This window comes from Crocodylus porosus, unplaced genomic scaffold (genome assembly GCF_001723895.1).
Source record: "Crocodylus porosus isolate Cpor-Errol unplaced genomic scaffold, CroPor_comp1, whole genome shotgun sequence".
In the NCBI taxonomy this organism is placed as follows: Eukaryota; Metazoa; Chordata; order Crocodylia; family Crocodylidae; genus Crocodylus; species Crocodylus porosus.
Genome location: NW_017728945.1, coordinates 587,396 through 601,078, shown reverse-complemented (window position 1 = coordinate 601,078; position 13,683 = coordinate 587,396). Strand labels below are relative to the sequence as shown.

At 49.1% G+C, this 13,683-nt stretch overlaps 1 protein-coding gene across 16 annotated transcripts in view; it reads left to right on the top strand.

The window, feature by feature from the left end:
• PTPRS (protein tyrosine phosphatase, receptor type S) overlaps window positions 1-13,683 on the top strand; it is a 162,744-nt gene that overhangs the window by 69,481 nt on the left and 79,580 nt on the right. For 10 of the 16 annotated variants that reach the window (XM_019550563.1, XM_019550549.1, XM_019550564.1 and 7 more), the window contains exons 5-6: window positions 6,850-7,038; window positions 11,189-11,197. In XM_019550563.1, coding sequence (XP_019406108.1) covers window positions 6,850-7,038; window positions 11,189-11,197 — 198 coding nt within the window. The remainder of the gene's footprint in view (window positions 1-6,849; window positions 7,039-11,188; window positions 11,198-13,683) is intronic. The other 6 variants (XM_019550566.1, XM_019550560.1, XM_019550558.1 and 3 more) reach the window with 1 other exon arrangement.

Sequence of the window (13,683 nt, the reverse complement as noted above, 5' to 3'; positions counted from 1 at the left end):
GTGGCACATGACAAGATGTTGGTCTCTGCAATTGGCACATCTAAAAGCCAGGCTCTCGCTTTTTCTGCACCCATGAGGAAACGCATGACTGCCCTGACGTGGCCGGAGGTGTCTGGAGCTTTTCGGTCTGCACATGCTGCCATTTAGTTTTCAAGAGCTGTGACAAGTGCTGTGGAAAGGGCCTTTGTGCTGGCTCCTAAGAAGGAAATCCCCATTGCTTCAGTTTTGCTGGGAATGATGGAGAGAGTCTTCCTTCTCCTGTGCCAAGCCTAGCAACCCCTCTGGCTTCGCTCAGTGACCAGATCCTTCTCTCCTGACAAGGAGCCGCAGTATTTGGATGATGACAAGCTGCTGACACCTGTCCATGGGGACGAGGGCTCCTTTTACACACCCTGTTACAGCTCTTCTTCAGGGATTGGCATCACACGGGTGTCAGCTAGAGGCAGAGAACAGGAGCCTGTCCGACTCCCTGCACGCGTTACTAAGTGAACGGGGCGCTGTGGCCGTATGCTCTACTCCATCCTGCTTGTGGCATGCTGCCGGGACAGCTGCAGCTCCTCGCACCCGACAGGACCCAGCCGGCTGGTGGGTGCAAGGGCAGCTGAAATGCCCACATCATGAAACCTAAGTGGAGGGAGAGACAGAGAGGTGAGGAGCTGGAGGCCTGGGAGGCAGACAGGGCTGCAGGTTGCAGAAGAGCAGCCAGGAGGTAGGTTTTATAGATTTCTTCCCTACTCCCCTCCCCTCCTCAGCTGAAGTTATTCTTCTCCTGACCTTTCCGGGGTTTTCAGGCAGCGGAGATTGACTTCTCTTTACCCTGCACTGGACTCATTTGTAAGTGCTGGGAGAGTTAAAAGGACAAAGCATGAATCCATTAACCTCTACAATCACAAAGAGAATCTGAAAGATAGCATGCTGGCATCTGTGTCTCCTTTCCTCCTCTCTGCTCTCTCCTTTCCTCCTCCCCTTTCCTTTCACCCCTCTCCTTTTTGTCTCTCTCCATCCGTTTCCCCTCTCTTCCCCCTACCTGTCTTTCTCTTTACCTTCCTGTCTCTCATCCTTGGAATGTACCTTTGGTCACCTAATGCTCATCATAAGATTGCTGTGCAGGTAGATGATGAGCAGGAGCTGTCATGTGCAGAGCTGATACCTGAGCACACCGTGGAGTGAAGAAACCGTGGCCCAGCTGTTAGAAGCTTTGTGCTAATAAATCCATGGCATACCAGCTCTGCCCTGCGCATGAGCGTGCATGTTTAACCTATGTGCATGTACAAGCATTTACAGGGTCATATTAGTGCACAGGAGGAGAAGGAGGACACCCTTGTTGCTGCATCCTGATGCTTTATTATGGCTGGAGAACTCTGTGAAATCCCCATGGCTCATGTCTAGGAATAGACCGCTCCAGTTCAGACCCCTGCTGCTCCGGGAGGCTTGGAGATTGCGCCCAAAAGATAGGTCACGTAACCAGAAGCCTTGGGCGTGGAAAACTTCAGCAACTTCTGAGGAATGGACCCCTGGTGTGGACATCACCCGACTTCCACGAACCCTCTTACTCCAGCTGTGTTGACTTATTGGTCTCTTCTGGTCCCCTTCCCAAGGACCTGATGCCTGATGGAGCTCTACAGAGTAACTGCTGCTCCACAGCTTGCTTGTGCCTTAGCGTTTGCCAAGCTGATCAGGCACAGCGCGAAGAAAACCCAGCGGCTGGGCTGTGGAAGTGCCTTTCAGCTCTCGTCGACTCCAGCTGTTGGAGTTGTTCATGGCACATGGCAGCGTGTGCAGAGGGGCAGCTGCCCGGCCCAGGCGCCCTGTCTCCTGTCTGTAGCGTTCTTCAAAGCTCCTCGGTCGCAGGCATGATTTTCTGTTTTGGTTTTGGTTTGATTCCCCCCCACCCTTAAGAAGAATATATTTCCCACCCCTCTTTTCAGAAAGAGAGATTCATGGCTGCTGGCCATGCATATGCAGCAAAGAGCACCCGGTCTCGCTTTGCTCCATCTTCAGCATCACCCTGAACTCGGAAAATGCTCTGCACCTGGTGCAGCTGTTTGCCGATATCCTTCACCACCAGGAGGCAGCAGGCTTGATGATGGTGCCCAGGAGTTGGGGACGGCATGAGAGCTCAGAGGAGGGGAGAGAGGGAGAATATGGCGTTGGGAGGAGCAGGCAGGGTTACAGGAAGGATGTGCAGGGAGGAGGAGTGATGGGGCTGGGGACCTGGAGAGAACATTTCTGTTCACCTGGTCCAGAGAGAGGGGGAGAGAGTGTGATTAACAGGGAAGGAGGAAGACACGCGGGGATGTTAGTTCTCTGCGGAAAGATGCTGCAAGCCGAAGGATGCGTGCGCACGTGGATGGAGAGATTAGCAGGCCAGTAGGGGCTGTTGTGATCCTTAATTTGACCCTCTGCATCACGCTGGCCATAGGACTTCCCGGCTCTGTTTCTTCTAGAGCTTCTTAGAGGAGAATACGAAGTTGCTGGCACTGCAGGCCAGAGAAGCAGGATCAAGGGGAAACCCATTCTCCGTCCAGTGGCCGTGCCCTCCTGCGGACACGCGCAGAGCCGATGTGTAAAGTTTGCAGGAGGCTTCTGAAAGTCAGGACTTGATTATCCTCTTCGTAGCCATTCGTTCCAGCGCCTGCTCTGGCTGCCTCCAAAAGGATTTTCTTTCTGCTACTACAAGATGGAGGCGAATTGGCTTAGTCATCCCGACTAGATTCCTGTGAACCATAGGATTAAATCCCAGCAGGGTTGACTTAGCTCTTCACTCTGCAGAGGTCGATATGTTGAATTCCATGCAGTTTTCCCTTTTTGTGTGGTTAATAGATGCAGGCTGGGGGGGGGGAAAAAAGCTTCCATTAGCTCTGCATGGATCCAGTAATAGCAGAAATTCAGTTCAGTAAATGTCCTGGGACAAAAATTTCCCTGCCTCCCCCTGCTTGCACAGCACGCTAGATACCAGCTGCAACCCTCCCTTCCCAAAGAGGGCTGTCCTTTGAGACGGCTATTTAAAGATGAACTCTCTTCTAATTATTAAAGATGCCTGATACGACTTGCTATAAGAAATGTTACAAAACTGTTCTCCCTTCTTCCATCCCTGGTTTTCTTCAGGGGTTCATCAATTTTTCCAAACCAAGTGCTGCAAAGAAACATGAAACCTCTCCCATTTCTGGTTCCATAACTAAACCTCGAGTCAGAAGATGCAGCGTGTGAGGAAAGAGCACCCAGCTACGGCCCCTGGCATCATTTTCGTGCTAAAATGACAGCATACAGAAAACACGTGGACGTGGTTGGAAAGAGCGTGCGTCTGTTGTTTTTGGGAGGTATTGTCAGAGCCCGTGCGAAGGAGGACCTGGGTTCTGGTCCTGGCGCTGTCCAAGGCTTACGTGATCTTGGGCATGCCGATTCATCACATCGTTCCTCAGCTGTGAAATGGGGATACTACTGACCGCATCGGGTACCGCGAGGCTTAGCTTAGTCTCACTCGTCGAGTGCTGAGAGATCCTGGGCTGGGCATCTCTAGAGACGGGCAGAGCATTACACTCCCCTTTGGCATTTCCTGGCTCTGCGGAGCTGGATCGCATACTCTTCATGTTGCTTCCACAGAGCTTTTGCATTCAGTGCCTAGCACACATGCGTGCGCACACACTCCTCTCCGGCCCCTTTAAATTATTAAGCAACTGCCGGCTCTAGGGAAGGGAGCGGCAGCGTTGCCAGCTTTATCTCTCTTCATCATCTTCATTTCCAGCACAGTTAATTATCCAAACACAGCGCTGCCACCTTCCAGAGCGACAAGGAGACGGCGGCTGTGATCACTTCTGCCTGCTAGTCAGCGACCTCTACTGTATTTGTATGACTGTACGCACGCGAGCGCATGCGCCGGAGCCACTTCCATGCATTTCCCCGGCACAGAGCACGTCCTCTGGCAGGATTTATTATAAATGAATGCCGGAGCACCCTCTCCTCCCACCAGATCTTTCTCACGCTACCTTGTTCATTGGCCTTGAGGTAATTCGCCAGGTTTTCCCCAGGGAAGGCCCTTAGACCAGCAGATCCACGAGCAGGTACGAACACGGCACTCAGCAGCGTCTGCTAATATGGCAAGCGTAACACCTGAAAGCACTTTCCCTACAAAGCCAGCATGATTCAGCTGCAAACATCTGCCCAGATGTGTCCTCCAGGCTGCTTGCTTTTGTTCTCAGAGATGCTTGGCCCACTTATAGAAACAGAGCTCGTAATCCAAACTATTCTTCCTTACCAGGTGTGGCAAGCCATTTGGGGCGGGTGGGGGGGATGGCACATCTAGTGGGGGTGTGAATTGATACCGTAATTGCGTTATTACAGAGAATCCAATTGTTCGGGGACGGAGACAGTTTCACTTTCCTGGCAGGAAGGAAATCTGAGCACTTGAATCAGTGCAATATGCGTCGTTCAGAGATGCTTCCTCTGCCGATCTGATCCTCAAATCTGATCACGCCCCTAGCCGCAGTTGTTTTAATTAAACTCAGAGGAATTCTGCACAATGTGCTGCAAGATTAACATTTTTGTTTAATTAGAAACACTCGGTAATAATAGTTGTACCAGGCCTCCCCCAACACACACGCACACTCAAACGCACACTCGCACCCTGCCAGTCAAGAGGGTTGTTCTCTCCGAGGATTAATTGGTTTGTGAAATTAACGGGCTCGGGTTCGAGCCAGGTGGAGCAGCATCACCAGGGAGTGGGATGCAAGCGGTAATCAATAATGATGTCATCTTCAGCCAATCAAGCACCAGCGGCTTGTCTGTTTAACAATATACCACTGCCTGTTTAAAAAAAAAAGAGAGAGAGAGAGAAGGGAAGGGAAGACATTAAAAGCCTGACTCAAGCAGGCAAAGGAAAAGCAATTCCCAGTGCATCTGTGTCCTGAGCTCACTCTTATGTAGGGCCTGGATATTTCAACACGTGTGATCTGCAAGAAGGCATGCTGCTTGGGGACCGCAGCAATACCCAGCCGGAGCTAAGGACGCAGCTTCCTGGCTTTCTGTGGTTTAGCTCAGTCCCTTATTATTAAATATATGTATGTATTCCTGTTCAAAAGGGGGAATTAAGATCTTTCCTTTGCTTTCGCTGGGCTCGCTGGTTGGGGGGACCCATGCCATCCTTCGTGACCGTCATTCTCACGGGGGTCCAGGGTGTTCATCAGCATGCAGGGTGGAGCCTCCTTTTTGTGGCATGATCTGATCGCTGTTGTTGTTGTTACTACTATCATCATCATCATGACTATGATAGACTCCTAAACCCTCCAATTGAGGTTCCTGCGTGCTAGGTGCTGTACAAAGTGCACTGAGCAACACAATCCCTGTTCACATATGAGGTGGGAAGGGAATACGGTGCAGTGATTACAAAGCTCCTTTTTCCCCGAGTGCCTGAAAACACTTAAAAATCTCAGCCCAGCCTTGCGAGGTATCAAAGAAGGATTTCGCAGTTTTCCTATTTTAAAGAGAGGGAAACAGAGGTCTGGAGAAGGACTTTCCCAAGGTCAGAGCACAAGCTCAGTGGCAGAGCTGCAAACAAAGTTTTCGTGCAGGCCTCTGCTCTGATCCCTAACTAAACTCTGCAAGAAGTTTAAACTGTAAGATAAGGTCTATTTTTTTTTTCTGCCCTGCAGGTGGGTTCGGGGTTGTAAGTACAAGATGTTGTATTAAGCCAGGCCAGGCTATCGCTGCAGCTCCCTCCCTGAGCCACCTGCCCTATACCCAGCCTGTGCTCCCTCCAGCATAAGTATTTTGGCTATGGATGTGGTATTTTTAATCAGAATAGTTACTCCAGTGGAGCCCCTACCCAGGATGTGTCATTAATGGTGCCTAATAACCCGGGATACAGGTTTTCTCCGATTTAAAACAAAAAAAAAAAATCCCCAATTTTCAGATTAAAAAAAGTAACCCCAAATGCACATTTTCTCTTGATTAAAATGAAATGCCATTTTATTTTTATATATGTGTGTGTGTGTGTGTGTGTGTGTGTATATATATATATATATACATACACATATACATACATATATATAAAATCTCAATTAGAGATCTATAGAGACTTTTTTAAATCCGAAAATTGGGGATTTTTTTTAAATCAGAGAAAACCAGCATCCCTGCTAATAACCACATAGGTTATTCTTCCTCCTCTATGGGATAACTGCTCCTTTATTTTAATACCATTTTACCATAATACTATTTTAATACCAGACTAGGTCTGTAGCTATGCTGATGGAAAAAATGGACATTAAAAAAAGGACAAGAAAAACATGGGCATTAGCCAATATGTGAATCCTACCAAACTGTAGTGTTGACATGAGCAAGCGGGTTGAGGAAAGGACCGCAGAGCACTGAGGGTTTCCCTTCACATTGCTTATCAGGAGTTAGTTAAGGCAATGCCTTTGTGTGTTCATATTTAAGACAAGGCCTCGAGGGCAAGCTTGAGAGCAAGAAGGAAATTCTGCAAGCTATCATAGAGCTCTTGCTTCTACCCTCTGTTGTAGAGCAGCAGCAATCATAATTAATAAACCTAAAAATCATACCCCTTCTGAAAGCGCTTTGCCTCCTGTTGCTACAGACGTCCCTCCAGTAACTACAGCCAAAAGAGATTTTCATCTCCTGTGTCTGTTAGTTCCCTTGGATCATTGGGATGGCAGGAGCTTTCTGATGCCTCCAAGGTTTGGTGCTGCACAAAAAGACCCCAAGAATTAGCAGGGGGATTCAGGGTCAGGATTTGAAACCACTTTGAACTGGACAAGTCCTCACCTCGGTTCTCCTTCTTCCATCTTTTTATCCCAGAAGAACTAAACCCCTTCTGGTTTTGCTCTCTTCCCACAGAGGACCAGCTGCCTCCTGGCTTCCCAAATATCGACATGGGGCCCCAGCTGAAGGTGGTGGAGCGTACACGGACAGCCACGATGCTGTGCGCGGCCAGCGGGAACCCAGATCCCGAGATCACCTGGTTTAAAGATTTTCTGCCTGTTGACCCCAGTGCCAGCAATGGGAGGATAAAGCAGCTGAGATCAGGTAAGGTCTTCCTGGGTGCTTGGCCCAGAGAATAAATCCTAGCGATGGCTGGGAAGAGAGTGATTCTGTAGCACGTTCTGCTCACAATGGTGGCTGGTGGCTGCCGACCCCATCAGCCCGTGGACCTAGGACCTTAGCACTTCTTAATTTTCCCTTGAGAGAGGGGCTTGGAAAACTGTGGAGCTCTTCAAGGTATTTGGGACTTGCCTGTCCACAGAGTAGGAGGTAGGTGATGGTTGTTTCCTCCTTCCTCTCCTGCTGCCTGTACCGCCACCAAGTCGATTGACAGGAAAGCAAACTCTGCGAAGAAACTGGTTCCCATCTCGGGGAATCGTGTCGCTTGGCAATGCTCCTGGAACATTTTTCTGCCAACCTGGAAGGGGGGCCTGCCTGCTCTGGCGGTGAGCTGTGTAAGTAAAGAAGGAGAAGGTGACAACGCTGAGCATGGGGCTTCAGGCCCTGCCATCAAGACCGTATCCACTCGAGCCATGCCCTATTGAACCTAGCGTGGGCCCTTTTCACATCTGCGGCAGAAGCATGGCTCCTGCAGGATGCTTCTTGCCTCGAAGCCCTTAGGGATATGTCGTCTTCCTGAAGCCATCACCAGAAAGCAGTGCTAAGCGCTCTCGCGTGAACCTAAGGTAGTGGGTGGCAGTGCCCTATCGAATGATGCTCCACGAACAGATGTACCCCAGCTCTGTTGCTGTTGTCAGTTCCCTGTCTTCCCCCATCTGCTTGTCCATCTGTCCTTTTTTTTAAGTTTTGTGAGCGTTACCGTGGCATTTGTCAGTGTTCACATTTCAGGAGTGCTTTTGTACGCTCACCCAGTGTCCCAGTGTACACATGGTGTGTAAGTATGTCTATATAGAAAATGTGTGTGTGTGCGCATGTGCACTTATATATTTGAAAGCCACTGATTAGTGCACTGTCATGTTGTCCAGTCAAAAAACAACAACAAACCCCAAACCCTTTCCTTTCTCCAATAATTGCAAATGTGAAGTTGCCTTTGGGGCCTTCTCCTCTCAGAGGAAGCCAGCACAAAGGAAACCTTTTAGATACATTGCCATCACTTGAACTTGCTAGGTTTAACCCTAGCTAGAGAGCACACAGCTATCTGATTAGGCTTAGCAGGAACTACCCTCAGTTTACTTGCCCAGATGAGCGAACCGATATTTGGCCAAGAGAGCGGGAATGTTCATAAGAGCTTTCCCTGGCATGGGGACAGGGCAAGCGGAGGGGAAAGAGCCCAGAGGATTCAGCGTGGGAACCAGGGTTGTTTTGTGGGGAGCCTTTTCTAACTATCGGACATCTTCCAAGTTAGCCAGGGGGAAATAGCCAATTGCTTCTGCCCAGACCTCCCCTGGCTTCAGAATCATCAAACCTGGTTCCTATGATGTTAGATTTGAATTTCAAAGAACATGACAATTTAATTGCCTTTTGTCCTGTTTGGCACAGGGTCTGTTTAAAGATTTTTGGTGCTAGAGGCCAGCATTGACTAATAACAGCTCATTTCTTCACTTGACTCCCCCTCCAATTATACTGTTCCTTCCCCTGTTAGATGGCTTTGCAACCTATTGCTCTGTGCCTACCCAGAAAGATGCATTTCTATATGCTTTGATTTTTAGAGTGCTGTAACAACACAGCATTTATTGAACAGGCCTTGGTTTCTTAGCTGAAAGCCCAAAATTCAGATTTTACTTTAATAAAGGAATAGGGCATTTGCAAAATTTACCTGATAGGCTTTGCAAAGATGCTTGAGAAACGTAACCTCTTACAACCTGTCAGTGAGCTTTTAGCCTCTTAAGTCACTAAGTTATTTTTGAAAATGTTGCCCAGGATGAACAGAAGCTTTAGTTTTCTTTTCCTTGCATTTTTTGCCCTCTAAACATCAGGTCCCTTTAAGATGTTGCAATCATAACTGAGAACACCCATAATTATGAGGCATGTTTGGAAATGCAGCCCGCTTGTGTTTATTATTTCAATGGAAAAGCTTAACTTATACATTCCACTGTAGCAGCTGGAAAATCGGAGAGCTTTAGCGGGCTCGCCCATACGACCCAGAAGTTGAAACTTGCTGTGGTCCCAATCCAGGGCAGCTTTTGTGGGCTGGCTTAACATCATACTTGATCAACAAAACCCGTGTGCTTCAGCATACAGAGGCTTGAACCCACAAGTGAAATGGGTCTCTTTGTTCCAATGCAAAAATCTGCTAGCATAAGTAGGAAAAAGTAACCTAGAATTGCAGCGCTTCCTGTCCTGATCCAGGGGAGTTGTGGGTGGAATCGCCATTAGACCTCAGCCTTCCCGAAGCAGGGCATTGGCAGACCACTGAAATCTCCCTCTTGTCTTTTTAACAAACCTGTCATGTCTACCTCCACGCTGGGAAAGAGACTCGGTCTAATGCATAGAGCAGAGCGTTCGCATCCAGATACTCCTGCTCTGACCCACTTTGTGGCCTCTTTTTCAAGATGCCAAAGTCACTGGAAATTGTATGCCCTGGGTACCACTGATTCCCTGTGTCTCCGTTCACCCTCGATAAGATCTCACAAGAGTTTTGTCAGACTTGCTTAATTGTTCCTGAAGATCTTGTCTATTCTCAGATGAAAAGGCCTCAGGAAGTTCACTGTAGTACTGTTAGCATTGTAAAGATGGGCAATAGCTTTGAATCCCTGTTGAGCTGGGCTGGAGTCTCAGTGAAGACCTGCAGGCACAAGGCTCTGAAGCTCATTAGCAATGTCCCGAGGCATCCAGCACCCTAATAAGTGTTAATGCTATACCTAGACGTAGCATTACTATATTTTTAGGATCCTGTATTTTAAATGTGTGTGCTGGGAGCTGTCGCTTTAAGCTCAGAGTGCATCAGATTGAGTATATGCTTGGGACTGAGTGCAGTGTGTGGGAGATGTTGCCTGTGCGAGCTTCAGAAATGTCAGGACATAATGTAACATGCTTATCTTTCCAGAAAACAGACTTTGCTCTCTAAAGTGTAGCACTAGCCCTTATTAGGGTGCTGGATGCCTCAGGACATTGCTAATGAGCTTCAGAGCCTTGTGCCTGCAGGTCATCACTGTGACTCCAGCCCAGCTCAGTAGAGATGCGAAGTTATTGCCAGATAATGGGTGTTTGGTAGCTCCCATCTGAAAGAGAAGTGTAGTGGGGTTCAGCTGCCGGTTCCAGACTGAAAGTTCACCCCCACGTATCGCAGTCGCCCGTGTGCTCGTTCATGGGCCGCGGAGACTTAGGTGCCCTGGGGAGTTCGGCCCACGTTAGAGATGATAAATGCCGTGCATGTTAGAGACTGGCCTTGGTGGTTCCCTGTAGATGAGTGCACCAGGACTTCCCTTCCCCAGAACAAAACCCACATCATTTTAATAGACTGGGTTTGTGGCTGCATGCAGATTAGTTGTGCACATCCAAAATAGCTCATTAAACAATTTGCATAACGTGCCACACCTGGAAATACACTGCATTTGGTAGTTATGCCCCAAATCTGCCTCTTATTTCCCCTGAATTTGCTCTACCCATCTCTGGCTTTACACGTGTCAAAGAACTTTAAATTGGGTCTATGTTGCCTCTGGACTCACTGCCAGAGAGCAGAGGGACCTCAGTGAGATGGAGAATTAAGTCATCTGAACTGAAGGACGTAACCTGTAGATGCATTTTTCCACCTCACATCATTCCCCCCATCCCTAACACTTTCTGGGTGTCTGGGAATAATGTAATTTGGACAAGCACTGGGTCAAACAAACATGAGGGTTCCTGAAGGAATGAAAAGCTGGGATTTTGGACCCCCCCCCCCCCAATTTGGGTACCGAGTTGCAATAGCAGTTGTCGGAAACCTCAGCCTAAGGGCCAAGGATTGTCTGCTTGTTACGCGAGTGTAAACCTTTGTGTCTCGATGTTGTTGGATGATTGCACTCCAGCACTGTATGCCGAACCAGGGCTTTTCCAAATCCAGCCGGTGTCCTTTGCTCACCAATGCCACCTGGAGGGGAAACCAAGAGACACTTTGCAGCCAGCTTCTTAAGCCTGAAAAGCATTGAAACCTTTTGTATCTTGTGTGTCGTCTTCTACTTTCTCAATATTTGTCTATAACAAACTTCTTAATTTTTCTTTTCTGTTTTTTTTTTTCGTTATTTTGAACATTCAGAGACCTTTGGTAAGTTTTGTTCAATTAAAAAAACAAAAAAAAACAATCCAGAAACAAACCTGCTAATTCCAGATTTGTAACCCTTGCCCTCTAAACTAATTCCTTCTTAACAGCTTCTTGAGAGGCATGCTGTGCATTTCTTCTACTAACTCCTTCAGTAGGGATATTCTGCCCTCTTAATGAACTTCCTCAGGGGCATTGCAGGCTACGAAAATAATCCTCCTCCTCATAATTAATATATCTGTATAAGGAGATATAACTCAACTGCAACCTCCTAACATTGGATAGATTTTTTTTGGTAACGTAGCAACAGTTGTCCTGGAATTCCCCAATTACACCATAGCTTGTACCCTGGAACTGTGATAATTGTGTTCACACCTGCGGGAGGTCTTGGAGTTTCACATCTAACAGGGTTATTGGCATTGTCTGAAGAGGGAGTGTGCGGGGAGCCGAGGCCATCAGACAGTCTGTTTTAAAGTTGAAGCCAAATATTGCAAGGCTTTGGGTGAGGATATGGGGGTGGGATGTGGGCAAATGATTCCCCTTCCAAATTGCTCCCATCTCTTGAGATGCCAGGACCCTCGGTGGGAACCCGTCGGCCAAACTGGCGTCCCATTTCCTCCCCCGTGCCCGGTCCCAGTTGGTGATGCATCGAGCGCAGCCGCCAGGCAGGAGCGGGCGTGCACGCTGCACAGGGCCCTTCCTGGTAGCTTGCTGATGGAGGGCTTGGAAGGCTGCTCTCCACCCCCGGAGGGAGTGGCGCGGGCACACACGTCGCACGCGGCCTGGCAGAAGGCTGGTACACTTTCTCGTGTTACCATAGCAATGGTGCCTCCGCTTCTCCCGACTTTGGGGCTCGGGTTTTGCCAGCAGCCTGTTGTTTAGAAAGCACAAAGGGAGAGGCGGTGGCAGAGCGGGCCCCGCATGCCACCGTGAGCAAGGAGTCCTACCCCACCATGGGTCACCCCTTCCATGGCAGTATTTTTGATCCCACATAATGCAGTGGCACATGCTGTACATGTTCGACCACCTTTGCTCCCTTGCCTGGTCCCCAGGGCTAAGGCTCTAGCTCCATGACTTGCCCCTGAGCAATTGGATGTTGTGCCCTGCAAGACTGGGGAAACAGCCTGAACATCAGAAGTCGGCTCCCCGCTTGAGCCATGGCTGCATGCTCTTACCCTGTGTTACCTCCGTGCTTCATGCCGTGCTAGACAGGCTGGGGGATTTGCAAAGAGCCAGTGTGGAAGGGGTCCTTAACCTGTCCACCTCCGGCCTGCTTTTTTCCGGAAGTGCTGCACAGCCCCGTCCTCAGGGAAGGTGCGTGTGTCCATTACCAGGTAGAAAGTGGGCACCCCCACCTGGAGCTCCCTGCTGAAAATTGGATCCGTGACCCCCTCCTGGCCCACTGCGGGGGTCTCCAAGCACCCAGCTGCCCTCTTTCCTGAGCCCTGATGAAAGGCAGCCCTCTCCCTGTCTGACTTACTATCCCTGAGAAATCTCCAGGGATGCACCGGGCCATTTGAGAGTCGATCAGCTTCTTGCAATTGAATCTAGACCTAGTTAGATGTGAAACTCCAGTGGTGAAAATCTACCATCTGTGTCCCAGCAACCCTTCAGGCTACTGCTGTTTCCTTATAGTCCTACTCTTTCATTTTTGGTCCAAATTTCATCCATTCTAGGGGTGGGACCCATTGGAAACTATTTTTGGCCCTCCCAGACCGACTCCTTGGGCACCCAGTTAGCGTTGGGATGCTAAGGGCGGCACGGCATGGCTTGGCATACTCCCTTTTCCAAGAGCACTGGAGCCTCTGTCACCTGTCCCCGTGGGTATCGTGACACTTGGGGCAAACGGGGACTAAGCCAAAGCTGCAGTATTTCAAGAAGGCAGGAGTGTGGGCCCTACCTTCCACCCATGCGTGGTCCTGCTTCCCAGCGTTTCTCCTGTGCAGACCTTCAGAGCGGAGCAGAGCCAGCCTCCAAGGTGCTCCCTAACGTGCGGCTGCTCCCACTTATATTTAGCGGAGGGTGATACTGGGGTCTCCATATCTCTACCACCCACTGCTGTTAGCCTCGGCCCAGCTTTGTCACAGATGGCAGATTTTCGCTCTCGTCTTGAGACAGAAGGATGTATCAGAGGCTGTTGTGATTTCCACTGAATTGATCTGAAACCCTCCGCTGCTTTGTCTGTCTCTCGCTCTCTTTAAAACCTGTCCATCCGCTCCTGCGTGGAGATCAGTCCGAGTAAATGCTCCTCCTCCCCTTTTTTCTCTCTCACGTGCTCTCTCTCCAACCTTTGCCCTGACAGCTAACCAACCCGCTTTATTAACCTTAGCTAGTTCCTAACCCTAACTAGATGCTAACCTCTCTCTCTAGCAAATGACCTAACCTCTTAACTAGACGTTGACTCTAACTAGACTCTAATAGCCTAACAATATAACACTTCTTTTCCCTCGTCCCCTTTGGAAATAATTAAATAATGGTTAGATGTAATCAGT